Genomic DNA, 25,449 nt, shown 5'->3' on the forward strand with positions numbered 1-25,449 from the left:
AGCTCAACATAGAGAAGAGATAGAAGGAGCCTTCAGACACGGCTTGCTTCACCCCACTGACCCTCACCGTGCGGAAGTGGTAGTTCTTAACTATATGTTCATATCTATACTTAGCATCTAAACCTCCCAGTGCCAAACGAAGGAGAATTCTGTACTTTCGTTTTTGTTATTATGTTCCACATGGGTAAAAACTTAGAATTATTTTCTTACTAATATTTACCAACAATTCAAAAAATATATTTGCAGGATCTTAAAAAAGTTATCTATGTACCAAATCGGACGGAACTTCTATAAGCCTTCTGAGCCACTGGAAATTCCCCAGCACAAGTATGTTCATTTATATTTCTGTATCTCTGAAAGTGTCACAACACGAGAAATACAATTTATGATGTAATATTACACCTCTTGTGAGAGACTCTGTGATATGAAATGTAATGCAGTTTTAGAACTTGGAGTTTTAAAAAGTAGAATGGTAAGTGTGAATGTGAATTTAGATGCGTGTGATCTTATATTATTGTCCTAGGTCATTATTAAGTGCCAGAAGGAATTGGGAAGCTAACTTTTCCGTGTATAACAGGTAGTAATGAAAGCAGGATACGCTGGAGTTTTGCGTTCTTGGGGAAAGCAGGTTAACCCAAACAATGTGGTTGATGAACCGTGGAGTCAGCAGAGGTCAGAATCACTGAACAAACTACCCAAGTGAAAGACCTAATCATTCTGAACACTTGTACAGTTTTCACCTAAGCTGTGGGAAGAGCTGCCAGCTTTGTCTGAGCTGGTTGGTATTCACTTCTCCAGAATCCTGCGGTTGAGCTGAAGACAGGCAGTGTAGCCTGAGACAAAGGGAGATGCGCATGAAAGAGAGCAAGGGTGGCGTGTTGGGGCTCCTGCCAGGTTGGAAGAAGCACGGCTGGGTTTCCACATATTGACTTAATGCGTCGGTTGTCTCTGCAAAGCATCCTGTTTGTCTCTCATGTATCTCCCCTCCCGGATTAGAAATTCCCATGGGTCCGGTATTGGGCAAAGTGACGGAAGGGTGGCTTAGAAGTGCAGTAAATTAAGTCTACACAATGAAAACTGGAATGATTTTTTAAAAAATACTCATCTGTTGTGTCACTTCCGTAACAATGTGTTATTGAAGACTTTTTAGGCTAGTTGGAGAAGAGCTGAAGCTGTGTGTCTGTATTTGGTGTTCTTTCTGCACTCTGTCCTACTTGCAGCCTTCACCTTTGAGTTGGTGTGCTTTTACTAATCCAGATGTTTTCGTGTTGAGACAGATCATGCTGTGAGGGTATTTCTTGCTGAGCCATGGTTCTCATCCATGGGTATTTTTGTCTCCCTCCCACCCCCACCAGGGGATACTGGCATTTCCTGAAGCCGTTTGTGATTGTTGCTCCTGGAAGGCTGCTGTTGGCACCTAATGGGTAGAGGGCAAGGGTGCTTCTTAATATCCCACAGTGCTCCAGACAGCCCCCGGAACAGAATTCCTCAGTCCAAAATGTCGATAGAAATATACCTAGTCCAACATATTTAAGATACTCCTCTAACTCAACTTTTGAGCCAGCAACTAGAAGAAATCAGACTAATGGGAAAAATTCTTTAAAACAAAGCTTAAAGACTCTAGAAGGAAGACTCATTTCAAGATGTCCATCGTTTTTCTGTTATGGCATTTTACGTATTAATTTTTCATGGTTATTTTTCATCTGTGTTTACAGACTGACCCTCTGGCCTGGGTTTGCCGTGTCTGTGTCACACTTTGAGAACAGGCTCCTGTTTAATGCTGATGTGAGTTTCAAAGTCCTCCGGAATGAGACTGTTCTGGAATTCATGTCCGACCTCTGTCACAAAGCTGGGGCAGCTGGCTTCACCCAGATGTGTGAGAAACAGCTGATTGGGCTCATTGTCCTCACAAGGTAAAAGCCAGCTCTCTAGCGAATGGACTACTGATGGTCTCTGGAAGCATCTGGGCCGTGGGTTAGGGCTGGGGCTGGGCAGAATGTCTGGCTGTCCTCAGCTGCTGGACATCCTCCCGTGGGCTTCTGGAAAGGCCACAGCCAACATAGTCCTGAGTGAAGTCTTACTGTCCCCCTGCCCTCCTCACTCCTGGCACTCGATGTGCTGCTTCGAGTTCTTGTGCCTAAATTCCCCACCCCCGTGTCTGCCTTTTCAACTTTCACCTTTGCAAGGCCCAGCTCTGCTGATACTGATTTTCTGCTGCCTCTGCTTTCCCAGCAGAATTGGAATTACTTTTCTACCTGGGGCTGATTCCTTAGCACCTAAAACTACCTAAACATTCCTAAAACTACCTCTCTATAGCCATTTTATTTTGCAGTACTGTATTACAGGACCGGAAGTAAGGTCCATGCCTCCTCACCTTAAAAGACTCTGTGGTCTCTTCCACTGAGGCCCTCTTTATATGTGTTTGTATTGGTGTGTAATTTGCCTGCCATGCACAGTGAACTGAAGTAAGCGCAGGCGGAGGAGAGATGACTTCCGAGTACCAGGAAGCTCACCATCTGTTGCTGATGACATGCTAACCTTCTCCTGGTCTCGTTTGGGGTTTTTGCATCCATCTGTGTGTCTGAGTTAGGCAGTAGACAGGTGGGAATGTTGAGTTCCACATAATGAAGGCTTCCTTTGTGAGATCTCTGTAAGATCTCTGTGGATTAACTCTTTTCTCAATGGGTTGGCCCTTTCACGCTTGGGGGACCTCACAGAAGAGGACCCCTCAGACAAGCTGGAGCAGGAGGGGAGGAGGAACTTGGCGTGATCTCAGCTGGCCTATTCTGCAGCTTTGTACAAAGTTCGCCCTGCATTGGAAGTTGAGCAGCAAACCACAGTTGACAGATGGATGAGCATTTCCAGGTATATCTCATCAGAAAAACTTCCTAGGAGTTCAAAGCATCTGAATACCGGGAACTGATGGGGAAGTTGGAGCCATGCATTGACATTTGAATGTTCAAGGGTGATTTGGCCAAAGTTAGAGTGCCTGTCCATCAGGGAGTGACGCAGGCTGTGGGCCAGGGACTTTACTGTGATAGCTTGGCTAACATGAAAGCTGATCGTTTCTTAAAGGTGACCGTCCTAGCTGTCGTAATTTCTGATGTTCTGGAGTGCATCTCATACTTTGAAAATGGGATGAGGTTGTTTCTTCTAGGAGACAATTTGGATTTCTCTCTTGCATTTACCAGATACAATAACAAAACTTACCGCATTGATGACATTGACTGGTCAGTGAAGGCCACACACACCTTTCAGAAGCGGGACGGCACTGAGATCACCTACGTTGATTACTACAAGGAGGTGGGATTTGTTTTCATCCTTAGCACCTGTTCCCAGCTCAGAGAAGTCTTCCTGTTCCCTTCCAGTCCAGCGGGTCCGCAGTCCTCCTGCTGAGTTGTCTTCCCACATGGGTCTCTGAGTCTCCTTTTGCCTCAGTCTCCACCGCCCATCATCCTGTCTCCTCTTACTCTTTTGTTGTAATTTGAATCATGTTCCTTAAAAATATTTCCGGTCAGGCACTTGCAGGTTTAGAACATATCCACAGTTCCTTGTTGCCTTAGGAGTAGATGGAACAAGCCCTGAGTAGTTTCCCATTTGCCAGGCCCTTTTGGGCTGGCCACTCCCTGTCCTTCGAGCTGCACCTCTCACTACTCCTGTTTCCCTCCTTGCATTTGTGCCTCCTTGACTCAGTTTCCCCTCATGCATTTTCACATATGTTGCTTCCTCCTCGCGCATACACCTCCCCAGCCTTCCCATCTCAGCCTGCAGCCCTCACGGGGTCCTGTGGCTCTTCCAGGACTTCCCTGCCCCAGTCCTGACTGCATCAGGGGTAGGGAAGGACACAGTGAACTGACACCTTCTTGGAGCTAGGTATGCCTTGAGTGCTTTACTTCTGGGTTCCAGAGTCAGCACAGTTTTTTTTTTCTTTTGTGCAAGTAATGTTCATGAAACACTTTTGATGAAATCTCCTGCTTTCTCTGGAAGTTCAGTTCTAATTTCAAAAAAAGAATCACCGCCTTCCCCCCCCCCCCCCCCCGCATGTTCAGGTCCTTCCAGAGGAGCTTTTCTTAACAGATAATTATCAATATCAATAGATGTTTTAAGAAAGAACCAACAAAAACATTTTCTTGATCTCAGGAAAGCTACCTCTTCTTCATTAGCTAACTGGAAAGTTAGATACCGCAGCTCCAGTCACTTTTTCACTTCCTTCTTCTTGAAACTGCAGTGGTCTGGGACCTGCTGCTGTTACAGAAACAGCTCCAGAAAGGTCAAACTGAGTTCCTGTTCCTGAAGGAGTTTTTGGTGGCATTCCGTCCTCGCCTTTCCAATAATTATTGTTTTTATTGGCAGATGATAATTTTTGCTACTTTTTGGGATATGGTGTGATGCTTTGTTTATTTGTACATTGTGCCCTGGGAGTCATAATGTTACGTGAAATCAGCCAAGCACAGAAAGACAGCTGGCCTGTGGTCTGTGGTCCCACTCACATGTGGGATTGCAAGAAGCTGAGCTGGTGACAGTGGAGAGAAGCACAGTGGCCCCCTGAGGCCAGGCCAGGGGGGGTTGGCTGATAGCTGCGGTCAGGGGCAGACAGGAGGTGGCGTTCCTACCTTCCTTTGCACCACACGCTGACTCTGGGTAACAGAATGGGCTCCTCTCCTTGGGTGGCACTGGACACTGACCGAGCACACCTTCCAGAATGGCCTTCTTCCTTTCTTGACTCCTGGGTCCTGTCCTTGTGGCCTCTGCTCTATTTCCGGGTGCATGTAACAGCTTCCTTTGGTAGAAGGGTTTCAGGTTGTTTGTCTCCTCCTGCAAAAGGGGCTATTCCTCACCATGGTTCCTTCCTCTGGGATCTTTGTATTTTGGTGTTGGTTTATGTATTTTTTGCCTTGGCCATGTTCCCAAATTACATATTCACTTTCACCTTCAGAACATATTTGCATGAGTATCCTTCATGCATTTTGCACTGACTTTATCCAAACTGAGTTCCTTGTGTTTCCCGACCCAGTGTCTCCCTGGGAGCTCTGCCCCTCTGCTTTGCTGTCTTCCTCTTCTTCACCTTACTTCCTCCTCCGGTTGTCCTCAGGATACCTTCTGCCCCTTTGTCCTTGACTTCTTGCTGGGACTCATCCCTTTCTGCTCCTCCTCCTCTTCTCCCTGCAAGTCCTGCAGGACTCCTCAGGGATGCCTCTCTGCGGCAGGGCAGTCTCCTTTATGGGGTTCTTGCCCAGCTCCCCCCTCCCTGTCAGTCCTCATCCTAAACCAGCAGACAGCTTCTCGAAGCACCGGCCAGAAACATGGTGAAGAGCGTGAGCTCTGGAGTCAGCAGCTCCTGGATGCAGCTGGAGCAGCTCAGCAAACCATTGAATGAGTGTCTGCTGCAAAGGAAACGTGTCAGCCCACCTTCCCAGTGGGCCCACCCTCACCGTGTGGGGTAAGCAGCAGAAACACTACAGCCGTTCATTCGGTGTCTACACGTGGTGAGACCTGTCCCTTCTTTTAGTCTGCTGTGAAACCCACGGTTTGACTTCATCCCACCTTTTAGCCTCCGATTCCTCTGCCTCTTCACCCATGCATCCCAAGCAATTATTACGCCCACACAGTTGCTTGCCACTAAAACATTGCTCAGTCTCCGTGTGTGTTCCCTAGACTTGTGCTCGGAGCCACACTGCACGGATCTCACCCACCACCCTGTTGGATCCTAGCTTCTGGGTCGTGTCAGTTCCTGTGTGAAGTCCTTTCTGTCCTCCATGCGCAAGAGCTGGCTGTTCTCTGAGCACATGTGCCATGTACCGCACTGTTTCCAGAACATGTGTTCCTTGTAGAGCAGGCACGACGTCCTCTTCTCACAAAGCAGCTTGTGTGTAACAGGTGCTCTTGTATGTGTTTAGGAAATCCTCAGTTAAACATTTAGAATTACTGTCGCCTGCATGTTTAAATTTGCTCTTATTTGAGCAGATGTGTTTTAAGACTTGAGATTTTCTGAAAAGGGAATCGTGGTTAAAAATCCCAGTCCAATTTTAGTAGTGAGTTGTGGTTTCTTCTTGTGTATGCTGTAATTAGGGAGAAAGAACATGCTTTCCACTTTTAGATATTCTTGCCTCTGTCCTAGCAAAGAAACATTAAATGATTTTGTTGCCAGTTTCAAAAGTGGAAGACACCTCCTATGGACCTTTGTATTTTTCTGTTTTATTTTATCGTGAAATCTGTGTCGAATGCTACGGTATTTGGGGCAAGGGAGATCCAGAATTCACCTCATGGCAGGCACTGCGTGGGTAGAGGTCTTGTCCATGTTCCATTCTGGCCAGCTTGCCTGAGCTGTTTCCTGTTTTCTTTCAAGCCCTTTCTTGGACGTTGGCTCCTTCATGAAGCCTGCTCTGATTTACCAGCCCAGGAACCCAGGGCTGAGTAGTGCAGCAAGCAAACTTTCCTGAAGGATTGAATCTGGCTGTGCTCATTTCTTGGGAGAGTTTATTTTCCCACAATTCTCCCTCCTAAGAAAGGAGTGATGATGGTGTGTGTATCTACGTTTGTTGTTGGAAGACTGGGAAGATCAGTGAGTGGTGGGTCATGATTTATGTTTTTCTTCTTTAACTTGTGAATAAAGGGATGTACTTAGCCTGTTCGTCTTCTTTATCCATTGCAGTTTATAGGATGTGGTTAGCACTCCATAGGTAGTGAATTAATGAAGTTATGAGTCAAAATAACCACCTTCACAGCTTTTCAACTGTAGCGGTAGTGACACCCACCATTTAAAAGTGGTTTTTTTTTAATGACTAAACATCCTTGTTGAAATGGAGGAATGGTCACATTTTATGTTCTTTAATTGTTGAAGATAACATCACATGATACCCAGGAATTCTATAAATCATAATTCTAGTGGCTGTGTCATTGATGTTGAATATATTATTCTAGTCAGGAGTGATAACTGGAGATTTTGTCTTTGGCAATGAACTTTTGGCAAGGAGACTATGTTGAAATTCAAGTTTAGGAAGAGAAGTGGAGCATGAATTAACAGTTAACTAGGCCTCCGTGGAAGATAGACACCATGTTGGAGGTTTATGTGGTATACCGCTGTGTTCCTGATATCCTCATTTCTTGGAGGATATCATAGTCCAGACAGAAGAGCTGAGAGTCAAATCACGTTTATTAGACTTCCAAGATGCTTCCCTCTAGTACCATCCATGTCTTCCGTTGGGAATTCTGCAGCTGAGTCTCGCCTCCTGCCTGGGTGGATAGGTATTTTAAATGAAAGCAGATATTTAGACCTAGTTAAGCATGAGACAGCCTGCTTCAGTCCTCAGCAGTGGGAATGCCTGCTCTGAGTCAGCCCCTGTGGGGTGGCTGAGCTGTGTGCAGAACCAACTGGAGATCGATGAAACCCAGGGGGCAGAGACTTTTTGGGGGGATGTGGGGGAGGGCAGGAATCAAATGATATTACATTATAAAAGATAAAAAGCTTACCCAAAATAATAAAACTAGCCCTCAGATTTATATGATTCTGGGAAGAAAGTAAAAACGAATAGACAACTTGGGTAGTTTTTTCTTTTTTAGTCTATTGAGAAGGTTTATTGATATAATCGTTTTAGGATTCCCTTCTAAGCCAGAATGTTTATCTTGCAGTGTTTCCACATTAACTTTTCCACTGTTAATCTTTCATTTTAAAGCAATATGATATTACTTTATCTGACCTAAATCAGCCGATGCTTGTTAGCCTGCTGAAAAGCAAGAGAAATGACAGTGCCGAGGCTCGGGTTGCCCACCTGCTCCCGGAGCTCTGCTTTCTGACAGGTAATGTTTATATCTCTTGGATATCAGCCTTCTGCTCACAGGCACACTATGGAATGGTGAGGCCAAGGCTCTCCCAGGGCGTCTAGGGGCCCAGTAGGACATTGATTCAGTGATATAGAAACAACTGAGAGTGTAGATGACCTTGGGGTACTTATTTTTCTTGTATAGTTCATTCGTTGGTTTGATGTAAAATAGGTCACTATATATTTTCCTAAATCTAACTGATACATTTTTTTTTATTTCACTAGTACTGGAAGCAACATAATTTGACAAAACATAATTTTTGTCAAGTATATTATTAAAAATTATGCCAGCTGATCCATAGATTCTTTACGGAGGAGCTTCCAGCTTATCACCCTTGCTATATAATAGCATCTGAATAATTGTCTTGAGTGCCGTTAGTAATGTCATTTGACTGTCAGGGATAGGCTAACAAGAGGAGATTCTACACCTTACACACTCATAGGTATTATGTGCATATTTATTTTGGTCATTAGAAAAATTAGTAGGAGATGATCCTGGAAGGGACAGATGCCCGTTCCTGGTGATGTCTGATATCATAGCCCTACCTAGTCCAGTATGGCAGCTGTGAGAAGATGAATCTGTCGGATATTTGCCACGTGACTAGCCTGACTAAGAGGCAGAACAGAGTGTGCTGGAAGGATCATAGAAATACCTGATCCCAGAAGCTTAGCATTAAAAACAAGAAACTACCTGATTAATTTTATATTGATTATATGTTAGATGTATTGTATTAGACAATTTATACTATTCAAAATAATTTAATCTATATTTTTTTAGCATAGCCATGAGAAAATTGAAAACCTAAAACGATACCATTACTTCCATTTTTCTTGGACTATCCAGATGGTGAAGCTGATTCATTGACATGAGAACACTTGACCTGCACCTGGGCCAGGGATTCCATCGCTCGTGTTCTTTTACCTGCGTTGTTTTTGTTTCCTAGGCCTGAGTGACCAAGCAACCTCTGACTTCCACCTGATGAAGGCTGTGGCCGAGGAGACACGCCTCAGTCCTCTGAGCCGGCAGCAGCGCCTGGCCAGACTCGCAGACGACATACAGAGGTACTGGGCCGGCTTCCTGAAGCCAGCTGTGCCTCGCCTGAGGCAGGCGGTGCAGAATTGGGTGGGTGGTTCTATAGCACCTTTTGCCTGAATGAAGAGATGTTGCATTCTTGTTTATTTTGAATGCACCATTCTTGAATTGTGCTGTCTGGAGCTGGTGGAGGGGGATGTCAGGGATAGCCATGCTGATAGGAATAAGTCAGTTGTGCTTGTATTTTGAATGCAAGAGAAGGGCTTGATTAAAAACCAACCAACCAAACAAAAAACCACTCAAGCCAACCACCCACTCATCCACTGTATTCCAGGCCCCTGGTAATTGGGGTACACAATGCTTGGATCTTATTACAGTGGGCTCTGCAGTCTGAGCTCAAGGAAGTCTTGGCCCTCTGTTCTTTCAACATGCAATACCTTTGTGTGCTGTGCATCAGCATGACCCCAGACTGCTTTTTTTGTCTTCCCTTGCAGTTTGCTGTATCATACACTGCAGAAATTGAGCTTTGTCCTGGATCTCCCTGCTGATCTAAGTTATGGCCTACTGGGCTTTTAAAGTACACCCAGTGACAAATACTGGGATGATTCTTTTCTTTGTAATAATTATTTGTTTTTTATTGGAAGTCAGCTAGACAGAGAGGACGAGAGACTGAGAGGAAGATCTTCTGTCCGCTGATTCACTCCCCAAGTGACCGCAACGGCTGGGGCTGAGCCAATCCAAAGCTAGGAGCCCGGAGCTTCTTCTGGGTCTCCCACATGGGTGCAGGGTCCCAAGGCTTTGGGCCGTCTTCGACTGCTTTCCCAGGCCACAAGCAGGGAGCTAGATGGGTAGCTAGACCGCCGGTACATGAACTGTCGCCCACATGGGATACTGTCGCATGCAAGGCCACTGCACCAGGTCCTACATGTAATTTTTGTATCTGTCTTAGCAATAAATACCATTTTCCTGCGTTTTGCCTTTGAGGAAGCCAGCACTTTTAAGGATTTGTTTAATCTTTGTTCAAGGTTATACGGAACTTGGAGTTAATCCCACAGTCTTCCTGGTTCTAATCAGTGTGTCCCACTGGAAACCGTTTCCAACTCTGCATATCCCAAATGGGCATCATTGTTTCCCAATTCCTTTGAACAGCAAAGCAAACAGAAGTAGAAGCCAAGAATTTGCAATAGACTAAAAATCAACTCATGAATAATTTATTAAGCTGTATCTTAAATGACTGGTTATTTAGAAAACAAGCACCTTAACGATTTAAAACAACTCTGTCCACAGAAACAAGGATGCGCGTTTTGAGCTCGAGACCTGGGGGCTGCATTTTGGAGGGCAGGTGTCCCTGACTGGCCGAGTTGTACCTTCAGAAAAAATACTACTACAAGACAACATAGTAAGTGCTGTGGTTTTACTTCAAAAAGTCTTTACTTGCTTTTGTGTAAGTCTGATCATTTGCCAGAGTGACTGATGGTTTTGCAATATTTATTTGGTTTCTCTGTGATCGTGTCTCTGTGTTTTCTTGCTCCCAGGACTTTAGTTCACTTCTGATTTTCTGTTCAATCTGGATTTACTGTGTGAACCGAGTGGCACTCAGAAACATGATTTTGGTTATTTAGAAAACTATTTCAAACCATTGCAATCAAACATACCCACCTGTTACTAGCTGTTGTGCTACTCATGATGTAGCTTAAGGCAGAAACAAAAACAGTTACATGAGGAAGTTGTTCTAGCTGGTGAAGGTTGAACCTAATGAACTGTTTCTGACATAGAGTTGTCAGCTGTGTCTATTACTCTTTCATGGTAAAATGCTGGTGAGTCGGCAGAAGGATGAAGCAATTCACCCGGAACCCATTTCCAGATGTGGCACCCGGGAGAGAGGCAATCTGAGGCCTGGAGCAGCAAATCACTTTCACTTCTGAGCTTCAGAAAAAATGAACCTGCTAGATGCAAAAACTGTGCAACATCTTTATACTTGTCACTTCAGCTTGCCTGTTTAGAAATTACTTATTTGGGGGCCCAGCACAGTAGCCTAGTGGGTAAAATCTTCTCCTTGCACACATCGGGATCCTACACAGGCACTAGTTTGTGTCCTGGTGGCCCACTTCCTTTCCAGCTCCCTGCTGTGGCCTGGGAAAGTAGTCGAGGATGGCCCAAAGCCTTGGGACCCTGCACCCACGTGGGAGACCCAGAAGAAGCTCCTGGCTCCTGGGTTCAGTTCAGCTCAGCTCTGGCCGTTTCGGCCACTTGGGGAGTGAATCAGCGGACAGAAGATCTTCCTCTCTCTCTCTCTCCTGTTTTCTGTATATCTGAATTTCCACTAAAAATAAATAAATCTTTTAAAATTATTTATTTTTATTGGAGAGACAGATAGATACACAGTGCAAAACATGCACACAGAGATGGAAACACAGTGATCTTCCATTCATTGGTTTATTCTCCAAAAGCCTGCAGCAGCGGGGACTGGATCAGGCTGAGTCAAGAGCCCAGAACCCTTCTGGGTCTTCCATGTAGGCAGCAAGGACTCCAGCTCTTATGCAGTCACCCGTTGCTTGTCAAGGTGTGCATTAGGGGAAAGTTAGATTGGAAGTGGAAGCGGGACCTGATTCCAGGCACTCCTGATACAGGAAGAGGCTGTACTAAGCGTGTGTCACAACAACTGCCCCTCTCATTTATTTCTGACAATTTATCCAAATTATAAAACCTTTATTGGTGAAGCTGAGGGAAAAGTATGTTTTAAACAAAACAAAAATTTCGAAAGATCGGTTTTAGATCCACACGTGAACTGGAATGCCCCCCCTCCAAAACCCACTAAAATTATCTATCTCATACTTTATAAGTAAAATTTTATTTCCTTTTTTTGGGTGGGGCATAATCTCAATAGGAGAAGGAATATTAAAGTGAGAAATGGGAGAAATTTGTCCCCTGGAGGGTGGTAGGAAGTCATGGACTTCTTGGTCAGTTTTATCCTTTGGAAACTGAGTTCTAGAATGAAGTGTATTTACAGGCCATGGATGTTCCTGGGTACACTGCCCCTCTCTCCTTTCTTCCTGTGAGATGATAGCAGATAAAAATGTTCTGTGAGAGTGGATGGGGACTGTTCCTGCTGGCTGAAAAGGACACATGAGCGAGCCTTGCTTTCAGATAGAACCATGTACAGAGGGCCAGCCATCCGCTTCACTCCCAGGCTAAGGTCACTGCTGGAGCCAAAACTTGCCTGACTACTTCAAGTGTTCTGGAGATGACCGGGACCCCAAGTCAGAGGGCATGGCAGAAAGGAGCCCGGGCGGAATGGTGTTGGGAGATTAGCCCTGTAAACCTGTCATCACCACCACGTGGCCCATGGACTTCTGTCAACCACAGCTTTCACATCAGTGAAACAAGGGAATAGGGATGCTTAGCAATGATGTGCATAGCAATTGCCTGGGGACCTTCCTAACTTGCAGATCCTGGCTCAGTATGTGTACTCCAGATTCTACATTTCTAACAGGCTCTCCAGAGATGGCCCTGCTGTTGGCCTACAAAACAGCAATTTGAGAAGCAAGAGACGTTAGATTGCATTGTTGTCCCTTCACAACCCTAGCAGCAGATCTTCCTGGCCCCTGCACCAAAGACATTTCATTCTAATCAGAAATAAGCAGAAGGCTGGGGGAGAAATCTGAAGCTTCCCCTTGTTAATTTGGGTTGGGAGTTTGGCTTCTATATCCTGGCCTCATCTTTACTCCTAGACAGTGCTAGCATAACAACTAGTCCCCATACCCTGGAAGCTCTGTCTGGTTTTATGTGATGACCTAGAGTATCATTGATCATTTCCTGTTTGACATCTCTTAGATGCCTGAAATGAATAGATCAAATCGGACAGCTTGCTCAGCTGAGCCATTCTTAATAAAAGTTACACATTGCTTAGGGATAGAAGGAAACCCAAGCAGTCCTTGAATCAGGTACCATTCTGCACACAGAGGAGGTTATGAGGTCTTACCTGGGGTTATGCAGCCGGTGCCTGGCAGACCTGGGTGGTGCTCAGGGGCCGCAGCTCCTAGACAACGTGTGGATTCTGGTGATCTGAGCAGTGCCTGTGTGCTGGGAGACTGGGAACAACAACCTGTATTAAGTCCTGTGTGACAAATATTGACTTTCTCACACTGTCTCTGTTTAATTGCTGTCGGAATAAATTGGTTCATCCTTTCACGATTGTATTTTCCAGTGTCAACCCATGTCTGCTGCCGATTGGTCCAAGGATATACGGACCTGTAAGCTTCTGAGTGCACAGTCCTTGGAGAGGTGGCTGCTTTTGTGTGGCAGCAGGGCAGAGCACCTGGTGGAGAGCTTCCTGGGCTGCTTGAGAAGAGTAGGAGGTTCCATGGGATTCAATGTGGGCTACCCCAAAATGTAAGAGCACACAGATTGTTAAGGATGTGTTAATGTACTTTAGTTCAAGCTGGGAAGTAATGGCTGGTAGAATGGCAATAGCTGCTTTATCTGAGTACTGTTTCCTAATGTAAAGTGCGAAGAAAATAGTTGCTGTACAAAGCAATAGGTGTTTGGGCCCGGTGCAGTACCCTAGCCTTGCATGCACTGGGATCTCATATGGGCACTGGTTCTAATCCCAACGACCCTACTTCCCATCCAGCTCGCTGCTTGTGGCCTGGGAATGCAGAGACAGCACAAAGCCTTAGGATCTTGCACCTGCATGGCAGACCCAGAAGAAGCTCCTGGCTCCCGGCTTCAGATGGGCTCAGCTCTGGCCAATGCAGCTGAGTGGGGAGTGAAACAACAGACAGAAGATCTTCCTCTCTGTCGCTCCTCCTCTCTGCATGTCTGACTTTCCGATAAAAAGAAAATAAATATTACAAAAACAAACAGATAGGTTTTCTAATGACTAGATTTTTTTGTAAAATTAAAGCCTATTTTGTGCAGGTCTTTGTAACTGTCTTCACAGTCTTTCTTAGTAGTCTCACTAGTTGGGGTGCAAGTCAGTGAGTGCATTACTGCCTTCTCAACCTCCCCTCCCTCCTCTCGCATAGTTAACATAAAACTTAAAAGCAGAAAAGAGAAAGCAGAGAAAAATTTTATTCTCTGAGATATTTGACAGATTTTACATTTTAAAATCAAATCTAGAATCAGCTTTTCTGATTCCATTACTGCAGAACAAAATTGATCACACTAAGAACATTTGCTTGTTCTTTGAACACTTGTTGCCTACTGTGTGTTAGATACTATACCAGTGCTGTGGCTGGAAGCATTAGAAATCACATTTAAAGTTAAACACTATTTTGCTTTAGAAAAATCATGAATTTAGGCATGCTTTATTTATTGAACTTGCTTTGAGTAGAAAAGAGGAAGAGACATGTATTCTTTGTTATGTTGGAGGTGTAAATGTCCTAATCGAGAAGGTGAGAAGTTATTCTTTAAACACATAGTTACTAATTAATTGTATCTGCAGCATAATCATTGTTGAGAACCATGGTTCTTCCCAGAGTCTCATTTTATCTTTTTCAAATTTGTTAGCTGATCAAACCTGTTAGCAGACTTGAGTTTCATCTGCTCTAACCTCTTAATCCATAAGCAAAGGAAGCAAGAAAAGATTATGAAAGAAGCCACTTTTCTCAGACCTTGGGTAGGAAGTCTCAGGCTTTGTACAACATGAATATTTTGAAAAAGTCTGTGCCGTGTTCTACCCTTGGCCTCATTAGAAAACCTATGTTTTATTCCATCCTTTTTATTTTCTGTGAAGCATCTATTTACTTATTAGATTAATGTGCATAACCTCTTTCATTTGAAACATTGCCTGATGATCTTAGAAAAAATGGATAGTTAGAGCGCTTGAGTCCACATGCAAAAATTTGTACTGGTAGGTAACTCCATGCAGTTACAGCTGTTAGTGGTTCTGCCACCTGCTGGGCACATTTTTAAAGGCAGCTGAGCTTTGGAATACACGTAAAAGAAGGCTAGTTCTAGATAAAGAAACTACTTATAAACTCTTGGGTGTAGAAGCTACTTCTGCAGCCTCTGGTCCCTAGCATAATATAAATGTAGATCAAATGATTGATTAATGACAGATGAATGAAGGATGGGTATCCCAGATGCTGAACATGCCAACGCACTAAGGAAAGCATAAACCTTTTGTCTGAATCATGAGGACTAATTGACTGTCTCAGTCTCATTAACCTAATTCCTGAAACGTCTGTTTTAAAATCTCCAAAGAGATTAAATATTCAATAAATCTCAGACCTAGTTTATCTTGAAACCTGTTTCAGACCAGATACTATATGATTTGCAGTTCCAAAGTTCTTTGTCAAGACCTTTTTGAATAGCAGAGTTATTAACTTTAGAGATTTCTGCACAATGAGAAACTTTGCCCTGCTACCCTTCTACCTGTTACAGTAGTAAATACGATTATTGAATTTTTTGCTGACTTGTGTTATAATAGGAGAAGCAGTGTTAGACTCAGAGGTTTTTACTTCAAGATTTTTTCCTAAAAGGACTTGTCTCTTAAAATCAACTTTTAGTATCTATAACAAGGCTTGATTATGTGCCGCTAAGAAAGCTTCCAAATTTATGTTTTTTTTTTTTTTAATGCAGCCTAAAACTACAAGAAAACCCAGCTGCATTCCTGCGAGCGATACAACAACACATGGGTCCTGATATTCAGCTGGTAAGTATGGAATACTTTGTTTATTTGATGTGTAATTCTCTTTTTTTAAAGGACTTATTTTATTTTTATTGGAAAGTCAGATATAAAAGAGAGGAGGAGAGACAGAGAAGATCTTATGTCCAATGATTCACTCCCCAAGTGACCGCAACTGCTGGAGCTGAGCCGATCCGAGGCCAGGAGCCCAGAGTTTCCTCCAGGTCTCCCATGTGGGTGCAGGGTCCCAAGGCTTTGGGCCATCCTCCACTACTTTCCCAGGCCACAAGCAGGGAGCCTGGTGGGAAGTGGGACACGAACCGTCACCCAAATGGGATCCCAGTGCATGCAAGGCGAGGACTTTGGCCGCTAGGCCACCACGCCAGGCCTTGATGTGTAACTCTTACTTCAACTTTGTGTCTCCTACAGTCTTTTTTTTTTTAAAGATTTATTTATTTTTTATTACAAAGTCAGATATACAGAGAGGAGGAGAGACAGAGAGGAAGATCTTCCGTCCGATGGTTCACTCCCCAAGAGCGCCACAACGGTCGGTGCTGCACCGATCCGAAGCCGGGAACCAGGAACCTCTTCCGGGTCTCTCACGCGGGTGCAGGGTCCCAATGCATTGGGCCGTCCTCGACTGCTTTCCCAGGCCACAAGCAGGGAGCTGGATGGGAAGTGGAGCTGCCGGGATTAGAACCGGCGCCCATATGGGATCCCGGGGCGTTCGAGGCGATAACTTTAGCCGCTGGGCCACGCCGCCGGGCCCATCTGCTACAGTCTTAAAAGAAGGGACCTGAACAAGCTGTCCCATGTTATGCTTGTAGATTGCTATGTACCCATGCAAATCTCAGATTTTAAATCATTGTTTTGCCTTTCATATTGCTAACATTGTTTTCTAGAATACTTGTTTTTACCCTCAATTGAGATAACTAAGATGTTTACATGTTTTCAAACTTCTTTGGGATCATCTCTGACTTAAAATTTAGGAAAATGGACTCTCCTCTCGTCCCGTAAGCATTGGGTCACACACTGCCTCTCCTGGCATTTCGGCAGCTTCTCAGAGGGCTCAGGTTTTGGCCAGTCACCCATAGCCACAGTTCTTGCTTCCTCTGACTTCTTCCCACCTTATGTGGGTTTCATTCCTTATCAGCACTCTTTCTTCCTATGCTTCACTGCCCCCGGTTCGCAGTTTCATGGTGTGTGCGTGTTTCAGTGTGCATGTATGTGTGTGCATGTATGTATGTATGATTTTGCAGACCACTTGGAGGCGAGGCATGTTATATCACATTACAACGTAAGAGATATCCCCGTTCTGAAAAAATTTTTAAAAATCTCTCAACTATTTGTGTTCCCTCTAATTTTTCATGTTCTCCCAGGCCAAGCATCTCCAACCCATTGCAGTGGTGGTTGCCAAGAGGAGGTCCCCTGATTCTGTCATTCCTTCTTCATTTGTTAGGGACCATAGGAAGACTTTCTCTTCTCCCTCTTTTTCTTTCCTTTTTGCCAGTTAGAGTCCATTCTGGCTGGCTTTGTGTCTTCTTCAGATGGTCTCATCTTGTAGTTTCCATCCCTGAAATCAGTTATTTCTCCAAGAAGCCTTGTTTCCTTTGGGTAGCAGGTAGAGTTTAGAAACCAACACTGGGGCCCTGGGTGTTCCTGTGTGCTGCTATGGATGTTGCTGTTCTTGGGTTTTCCCACGCACAAAGGCAGGAAACACATATGTGAGGTGTGGTGTGTGTTTTATCTATGTACACATACGTGAACTGTATATATATATATATATATATATATATATATATATATATATATATATATCTCAATGTGTATACACACAGATGTTTGATCCATCACTGTAGAAGAGCATTTTTTTCCTTCTCTATTTATATCTTCCTTGTCTGGTAGTGAGAAACATGCCTTTGGGATTTTTCATTCACTTGCCTGCTTTTCCATTCCCTGGCATATAACCAGCCAGATTGGCGCTCATCATCTGTAAATCCCATCTCCCCAGGCCATGCCCTGTTCTACCACCTTCTTTGTTTAGACCCAAACAGGAAGAAAGGAAGGAAGGAAGGAAGGAAGGAGAGAGGGAAAGGGGGAGGAAGGAGGAAGAGAGGGAAGGAGACCTGTAAGAATTTTGCTGACAATTTAAAATTATTTTCCATCTTATATTATTAATTGTAAATAATTTCAGTCTTTGACGTTAGGATTCTAAACAGTTTTAGAGGTGAAAACCTGATTTTCTTCTAATCAGGACAGTGCCTGCCGTTTCTGTGATTTGGGGGTTTGAAGATACAGGCTAAAATATAAGAAGGAGATGGGAGGGAAGCCAGGAGAAGCCCTTTGGTAAGAGATACACTTGACAAGAAGTAGGGCAAGTGGCAGAGGACTCAGACCTTCTTTATTCTTATTTTTCCTTCTCCTGTATCCCTTATCTTAACTACCAGTAAAAGACAAAACAGTTTTGTTAGTTTCTTTCATTTTGATGATCATAGTGTCTGCTGAAACAAGCATAGCAGCTTAAGGTAATTCTCCGCTTAGGTAATTTGTGAGTGGTGGGGAGGACAGGAAGGGGTTGGTGAGGGCGTTTACAGAAGGAAATTGGGTGACCTGGTTCCCAGAAGCAGAAGGCAAGGGAGGCACGTGTGATTGGAGGGAGGCTTTGCAGAGTGGCTAGAGAAATGATGCTCATGAATTTGCCAGGAGTGTGGAGGCCATTTCAGAGGACTGTACTCAGGGTAATATTTACTTCTTGGAAACATTAGGGCAGAAGAAATCTGGAGAATCTGTGTACTTGTGATTTTCAAAAGGCCACTTCTAAGCATTAGAAGTGAGCTTCTATCCTCTGATTTTTTTTTCTCTTAGGTAATGTGCATCCTGCCTTCAAATCAGAAGAACTTTTATGATTCCATTAAAAAATATTTGAACACAGACTGTCCTGTCCCAAGCCAATGTGTGCTTGTTCGGACCTTGAATAAGCAAGGGATGATGATGAGTATCGCCACCAAGATTGCCCTGCAAATGACCTGTAAACTCGGAGGGGAGCTGTGGGCCGTGGAGATACCTGTGAGAGCGCCAGTTCTTTCTCCTTTGAGTAATCAATCAGGTTGTGAAGTTAGAATAGGGGATAGTATCAGATGATCCCAGCATTCTGTGGCCTGGGACGGCATTGCACAAGCTGCCGTGAGGGTGTTCAGAGGAGGGGAGTCATGGCCTCCTCCAAGGCCTTCAGTTAGGTTGCCGGCATTTCATGACAGTCTGATTAGCCATGGATGCTCCAGCTACTGTATTACTATACACACACACACACACACAGACACACACACACAGAGTTATTTGAAAAGCAGAGCGGCAGGGAGCTCTTCGTCTGCTGGCTCACAGTACTTGATCATCTGCTGCTGCTCTCCTAGGTGCCTTCATAGGAAACAGGATCAGAAGTGGAGCAGCCAGGACTCAAACTGGTGCTCGTGTGGGAGATGTGGGTATCCAGTCTGCGGCTTTATCCCAAGACTGGTTCCCCACCCCCAACCCAGCAAATGTTTTAAGATCTGTGTTCCTTGGCTTCTACATTAACTTGCTTCCCTCTCAGAGCCGCCTCCCTTGGCTGGGGTCCCATCAGAGCCGGAACTGGTGAAATTCAAGTCAGAACCCTAGAGGGAGCTGAGCAAATCCTCTCCGTTTCCTGAATGGTGGGACTAGGAAAGGCAGTGAGGAGAACCAGGAACGAGGAAAGGCTGCCATTTCCTCACCTTTCTGTATCCAAGATGAGCATGGCTACCCTGCTGTGCCCTCTGGACGTGCCAAGGGAGCCTTCCTTGGGGACGGGACGAGCCTGGAATGGAACTCCTCTGCAGATCGCTCAAGACACGGGTGCATGATGGCCGCTGCCCTGGGATGCCTTTAGCCTCGGGTGCCCCTTGCTCACCCATGTAGGGTGAATGCTGTGGTGAACAAGAGTTCTTGAGGGAAGACAAGTGTCTTGAAGCACAGGAGGAGCTGTATTCCTCCATCTCTTAAGTGTCTCTCTCCCTCATCTCTGATTTTGTAATCAGCCTCAGATGGATCTTGATCTCCGTGGCACACAGTTTAACTAATTTAGGAACTGGAGGCAGTTTTGCAAAAACATATTAATGATTGTTTGGGGGAAGTGATTCTTCATATCATTAAGCCACGCACGTTTCATTTTGTAGTTGAAGTCCTTGATGGTGGTCGGTATTGATGTCTGTAAAGATGCGTTCAGCAAGAACATGGCCGTGGTTGGATTTGTGGCCAGTGTTAACCCTCAGATTACCAGGTACTGTCAGAACTACCCCCTCCTAGTCTGTAGTTAGGTTTTTATGTTTGGCTAAAAGATCTAACAGCAAGGAATAATTCTATGTTATTCACTCACTTTAAACACCCAAAGTTTGATCACAAATTACACTGCTAGTTGAAAAGGTGATTGGAGAAATTGAGGCAATATGTAGCATCATTAAAAATATTTATTTTTAAAAATTTGCTAGGGCAAGATATTTCTTATGAATTCAGACATATTCCCTAAATGAACTTTTGACACATTTGATACAAATAAATGCTTGATACGTGCTTCTTATTGTTATTAATACTTGCAGTCAAGTGATGTAATTGTTATTCAAGAATAATACTTTATTGGCTGACAATTTTCTTTAAATTGTAGCTTAGAATTGTTTTAGCATTTGTAACAAACTGATGGGGTTTGAAGCTGTAGGAACTGCTCGCTTAAGCTATTTGATGTCCTCAGGTACATTTGTGGTCAGGCAGCCATGAGGGAGTGTGGGAGTGTGGGAGACAGGACAGGTGGTATTGGATTTGCATGCCTATAGCTTCTCCCAGGTTGTATGAAATTCCTGCTGTGTGTGTCAGTTCATTAGTCAACCTGATAAAGGACTGCCCCATCCACCATTTATGTATCTAGAATTTATTTTTATATGAGAAATGAGAGTAGATATGTGTCTTAGAATTTTCCCAAATGATTGCCATTTAGGGGGAATTCCCAATTTTTTTCTCTAGCAATATGGAAGTGTAAATGACAAAAATTGTATATTTAACGTTTGCAACATGATGTTTTGATACACATATGCATGAACTCACACAGGATTTTTGTGGTGACAATGCTTAAAAATCTGATCTCTTAGCAAATTTGAAATTTACAATACATCGTAATTGATTATAGCCAACATGTACCATACATCAGCTGTTCAGAATTTATTCTGTTACAACTGGAAATGTGTGCTAGAGTCTCGTTTCCCTATCCTCTGATCCCTGAAGCCACCCTTCTACTCGATTTCTGTTGAGTTCTCGTATTGTTAGATTCCACGTATCAATGACATCATACTGCTTTTGATTACTTTTGTCCTTTGCTTATTTTAGGTGGTTTTCGCGCTGCATCCTTCAGAGAACAACAGCGGATGTTGCAGATTGCTTAAAAGTTTTCATGACTGGTACTAAAAATAAAGCGCTGTGGGTGGGCTCCAAGGACGTTCCTTTGTACTTAAGTTCCCATGCTTGTCATAGTCCAGATAGGTGGAAGCAAACTTCCTGAGCATGCCTGCGTCCACTCTACCCCCCAGTTGGAAATTCACAGTGTTGTGTGTTGGCTCAGGAGAACGGGCTATGTGATATTTAATTCGTCTGTGAGGGTTAAACAGAAAGGGAAGAGGAGAGAGTCGACAGTTGGTGGTCCTGACAAGCACTTTGAAAGCACCAAGAAACCAACCCTGGAGGAACTGGGTTGTAACAAAGCCATGTCAAGTCTTAGCATGAGAGAAAGACTTTGGAATGGAGAATGTGAGACAGAGAGAGAAGATGTGGGAGACAAATGCAATGGGAAGATGGAGCCAGAGTGTCCACCCCCTCACCTGCTCTGGCCCGGGTCTGGCTTTACTCTTTTCTAGCAGTGTGGCTTCAATGAATTCCTCCATCTCCTGTTAAATAATTTTATGTCTGTACACTTTGGGAGGTTGTAATTTTTACTTTCTAAAAGAGTGAATGAAGTGAGATGTTTTGGTAATAGTCTTACAGGTATGATTATCTTTTATCAAACAAATGAATTTTCTCAACATTCAACTTTTCTAATGCAGTTGTGCAATAGATAGGTTTTTTTGTGTCCTACTGATTCCCTTCTCTGCAAAACCTGTCATTTTTGCAGCAGTTGTTATTAGAAGGCTCTGCCGGGTGGGCGTTGCTGTGTGGTCTCTGCTCCCAGACAGTTTTGGTTGGAGTGGGTGGAAATGTTTTCAGACTTGACGTTGCCAGGGGGGAATTAGAGCCTAAATGGATGAATAAGGATCAAGGAATGTTTGCAGAGAAACAGCCAACTTGTTTTCTTGCTTTTGTATTTATTTTCATTAGAGAAGAAAGTGACATAAGTTTATCTAAACTATATTTAGAGAGCATTTAAAGACTTGAGGAAAGTAAATTAGTATAATCTGATTTCAGGCGTTTTGTGTTTGTTCTTGAAATTAAATTTTAATTTATTTTTTGAATATTAAATTATACTTGGAGAGGTAAAGTAAATGAATATTTTATGTCACAGGAACCTTTATGAGTTCTTAAATAGCAATGATGAAGGAATGTTCCCAGAATATGAACCAAATATGACCCAAATTAGGAATCACTCTGTGTTACCATGGCCTGAAATAGCAGTATTATCTAGGCACTGGCACCTATGGGAATGTCGTTTTCTGTTGGCATTGAGCAAGTTGCTCTTTTCTTACTAACACAACATTTTACAGGCGCTCTCAACAAGTGGTACAAGTGCAACCACAGCTTGCCAGCACGGGTAATTGTGTACCGTGATGGTGTAGGAGATGGCCAGCTCAAAGTCGTTAGTGGCTATGAAGTTCCACAGCTGCTGAGTACTCTGACAGAATCCAACTCAAACGCCAGGTATTAAATTACAGTTCTATCTGCTGCTCACCCAGTAATGATACATTTACCTGTAATTGTAATGCCTAGTTTGTATGCAGCTAAGTTTTGTACCGGAAGGTAGTTAGAATGCCTAACATAATAGCTTGGGAGCTGGCAGTGCTGAGGACCCTGGGTGGGGACACAGATGAAGTCAGGTAACCTGCAGAGCAGCTGACATTGAGCAGAAAGTCTGTAGGAGTGCTGGCAAATGAAGATGCTGTATACATATTACCAGTCCATGAGAAAGCTGGCTCTGGCTTCCAGTTGGGGTCTCAGACACACAGTGCTGTTGCCTGTCAGTTGGAGGGACTGCAGGAGATGCCGAAAGGCAGCTGAGCACCCTGACAGCTGAGCTGCTACTGGAAAACAGATCATGGGAAGTCCCACGCAAACTGCTAGATTTTTAGATTCTGGTGTTTTGGTACAAAATTTTCTCCAGTGATTGTGCAAAGAAGCAGGTATGAAAAAAAGGAGAGGACAATAATCTTAAATTAGCTTCCTGAAATATTTGGAAACATCTTATTTCTGAGAGTACAGAGCTCTGTAGAGTTACATGGTCGTTCTCCTAGTCAACCATTGTGTTACCACTTGGTCATTCACCACTTTGGCCAGAGTGTGTTAGATCCAGCCATCTGTCCATGTGTCCATTCATCCTGCTGTCCATCCACCAGCCCACCCGCGCAGGTATTAGATTCTCCCAATTTAAATCATTTGAGAGGTCAGAGGAACTTATGGGTTTTTTTTTTGCTACACAGAAATAATTTCCAGAGGAAGAATGAAGCTGAAAAATAGTATGATTTTTCCTACTGGTAAAAAATCAACCAACCAACCAACCAAACACAAAAACACATGTCTTTATGGGTTACTTTGAAAACTCATCCCTCGGAAGTATGAAGTGAAGTTAATTGTCTATTAACCATTTCCTTCTGTTCCCTTTACATGATAAAAGCTAAACAGAGGACTTGGCCTCACACAGTTTTGCAACGTGTGAAGACAGTCACTGACTTTAAAAAAGTAGCAAAGGTGAAATTGTCAGTGATTTTTAATCTTTCACAATTAAAAAAAATATGGGCTGTTAATATTTCTTTTTAAAAATCATCAGAAATAAACAACTACAGAGCGGCCTGGGTCGGGTGTAGTTCCCTCCTTAGCATGTGTTGCTCTGGCCCAATGCTGCAGGCTGTCGGTGATTGTGGTCAGGAAGAGGTGCATGCCACGCTTCTTCACGGAAATGAACCGCACTCTGCAGAACCCCCCGCTGGGCACTGTTGTGGACTCAGAAGCAACACATCCTGAATGGCAAGTACTGGAAATCCATTCTGACCTGCAGTCGCTGTGCTCCGTTTAGGTTTGGGTTTAACTGTGTTGGCCTTCCCTGCCACATTCATTCCACTTCCCCCTCAGGTATGACTTTTACTTGATCAGCCAGACTGCCTGGCGAGGAACTGTTAACCCCACGTACTACAATGTCATCTATGATGACAACGGCTTGAAGCCTGACCACATGCAGAGACTGACATTCAAATTGTGCCACCTCTACTACAACTGGCAGGTGAGTCAAAGCTGTTTACTTATGCAAGTATGATATTCAAGATTGCTACCTGGGAGTTGTCACCTAATTCAGTTTGTAGCCTTAGGCAAAGCACAATGCCTGACTCCCTAATTCCACAGTGGGAGGAACTCTGACACAGAAACAGAGTAACAGTAATGAATATAATAGACAATTTTTGTAGTTCCTGCAGGACTTCATTCTATACATTATTTTAGGGAACCTTGGGAGAAAATTAGAGCGAAATTAACCATCACCCCATCCTGCCCAGTGAGTTCCCATTAAATGAGGAGTGTCTTTGCTGATTGGCTTTAGTTTTTTATTTACTTAAAACCATTCTGTTGCCCATGTAACCAGTCAAAAAAGCTCAGTATAAAATCATTTTGAAGAGCAAATTTTCCTCTTAAGTATTATCAATAATTATTACCAATTATTACTTCTTCCTCCTCAGGGTGTAATCAGCATCCCAGCACCATGCCAGTATGCACACAAACTTACCTTCCTGGTGGCACAAAGCATTCACAAAGAGCCCAATTTGGAATTAGCCAGTTCTCTCTTCTACCTGTGATGATGTGAACCGGGGGCATCATTTGATGGAGAATCCGAGGGGTGGATCTGTGTGCTTTGCTGTAAACCCGGGGCTGTACCTGGGCAGAGGCAGTGAGTTGTCCAAAAAGCTCAACTTGAAACGGAGCATAAGAAATGAATGTTATTTTAGTGTGTGTGCTGCCAAAGTGAGCAGATACATATGATAAGTAGTTGCATGGTTGAAGTAAATTCTCCTTTTAGGTAGATGGGATTAAACTTTACCGCCACCTATAAAGTATTCTGTAATGTTGAGTATCTTTTAGGAAAATGAATGCCCACTGTTTAGATGAAAGATAAACAAAATTTAATTCCCACCCTATTGAAGAGCTTTGCTTAAAGAGTGTGATAGTGCATTTTGTAAAATAGTTTAATTGTTGGAAAATAAAAAAAATCAAAGTACCACATTTGTATTATTTGCATTTTACATTCATATTAAGTGTGAACAATGTTGTTTTCAACATAGACTCACCAAGTCACACATCACCACCAGTCTTTGAGGTACACGAGTCAGATCTTCAAAAGGTTCGTGAAAAATGAACCATGAGAAAGTTACGCATGGATTGCAGCATTTCTTGGCATAAAAACACATATTTTACTTCTAATTCTTAAGAACTGTTGGAAGCATGTTCTAATTTCTGAAACTGTCCATAGCACCTTGTTCTGTTGGCCTGACTCTCAGTGGTAACCATGCTTGCTTCTCGCTGAGAAGCTGAAGCCGTCAGGGATGAACCTGCACAGGTTCCCGTTGCATCTGCTGAGTCCCTCTCTGGCATCAGCGCCATGTATTTGTTCTTCTTCCAGAAAAAACATCTCCAAAGATGAGTCTGTGCTTGATGTCTTCTAAGTAGAGTTTGACCTCAACCACAACACTGAAACTGCTTCACTCGGAAGCACCAATCAC

At 43.7% G+C, this 25,449-nt stretch overlaps 1 protein-coding gene across 1 annotated transcript in view; it reads left to right on the forward strand.

The window, feature by feature from the left end:
* The window catches only part of PIWIL4 (piwi like RNA-mediated gene silencing 4), a 40,808-nt gene extending 15,875 nt beyond the window's left edge, over positions 1 to 24,933 (forward strand). Inside the window, exons 6-20 of the mRNA XM_058663741.1 lie at positions 247 to 327; positions 1,716 to 1,913; positions 3,192 to 3,303; positions 7,674 to 7,797; positions 8,765 to 8,882; positions 10,141 to 10,252; positions 13,061 to 13,245; positions 15,439 to 15,511; positions 18,350 to 18,550; positions 19,675 to 19,778; positions 20,873 to 20,943; positions 22,237 to 22,390; positions 23,591 to 23,710; positions 23,816 to 23,963; positions 24,412 to 24,933. Coding sequence (XP_058519724.1) covers positions 247 to 327; positions 1,716 to 1,913; positions 3,192 to 3,303; positions 7,674 to 7,797; positions 8,765 to 8,882; positions 10,141 to 10,252; positions 13,061 to 13,245; positions 15,439 to 15,511; positions 18,350 to 18,550; positions 19,675 to 19,778; positions 20,873 to 20,943; positions 22,237 to 22,390; positions 23,591 to 23,710; positions 23,816 to 23,963; positions 24,412 to 24,528 — 1,918 coding nt within the window. The 3' untranslated portion in view covers positions 24,529 to 24,933. The remainder of the gene's footprint in view (positions 1 to 246; positions 328 to 1,715; positions 1,914 to 3,191; positions 3,304 to 7,673; positions 7,798 to 8,764; positions 8,883 to 10,140; positions 10,253 to 13,060; positions 13,246 to 15,438; positions 15,512 to 18,349; positions 18,551 to 19,674; positions 19,779 to 20,872; positions 20,944 to 22,236; positions 22,391 to 23,590; positions 23,711 to 23,815; positions 23,964 to 24,411) is intronic.
* Positions 24,934 to 25,449: the final 516 nt, after the last annotated feature.

Source organism: Ochotona princeps, chromosome 4 (genome assembly GCF_030435755.1).
Source record: "Ochotona princeps isolate mOchPri1 chromosome 4, mOchPri1.hap1, whole genome shotgun sequence".
NCBI classification, from domain to species: domain Eukaryota; kingdom Metazoa; phylum Chordata; class Mammalia; order Lagomorpha; family Ochotonidae; genus Ochotona; species Ochotona princeps.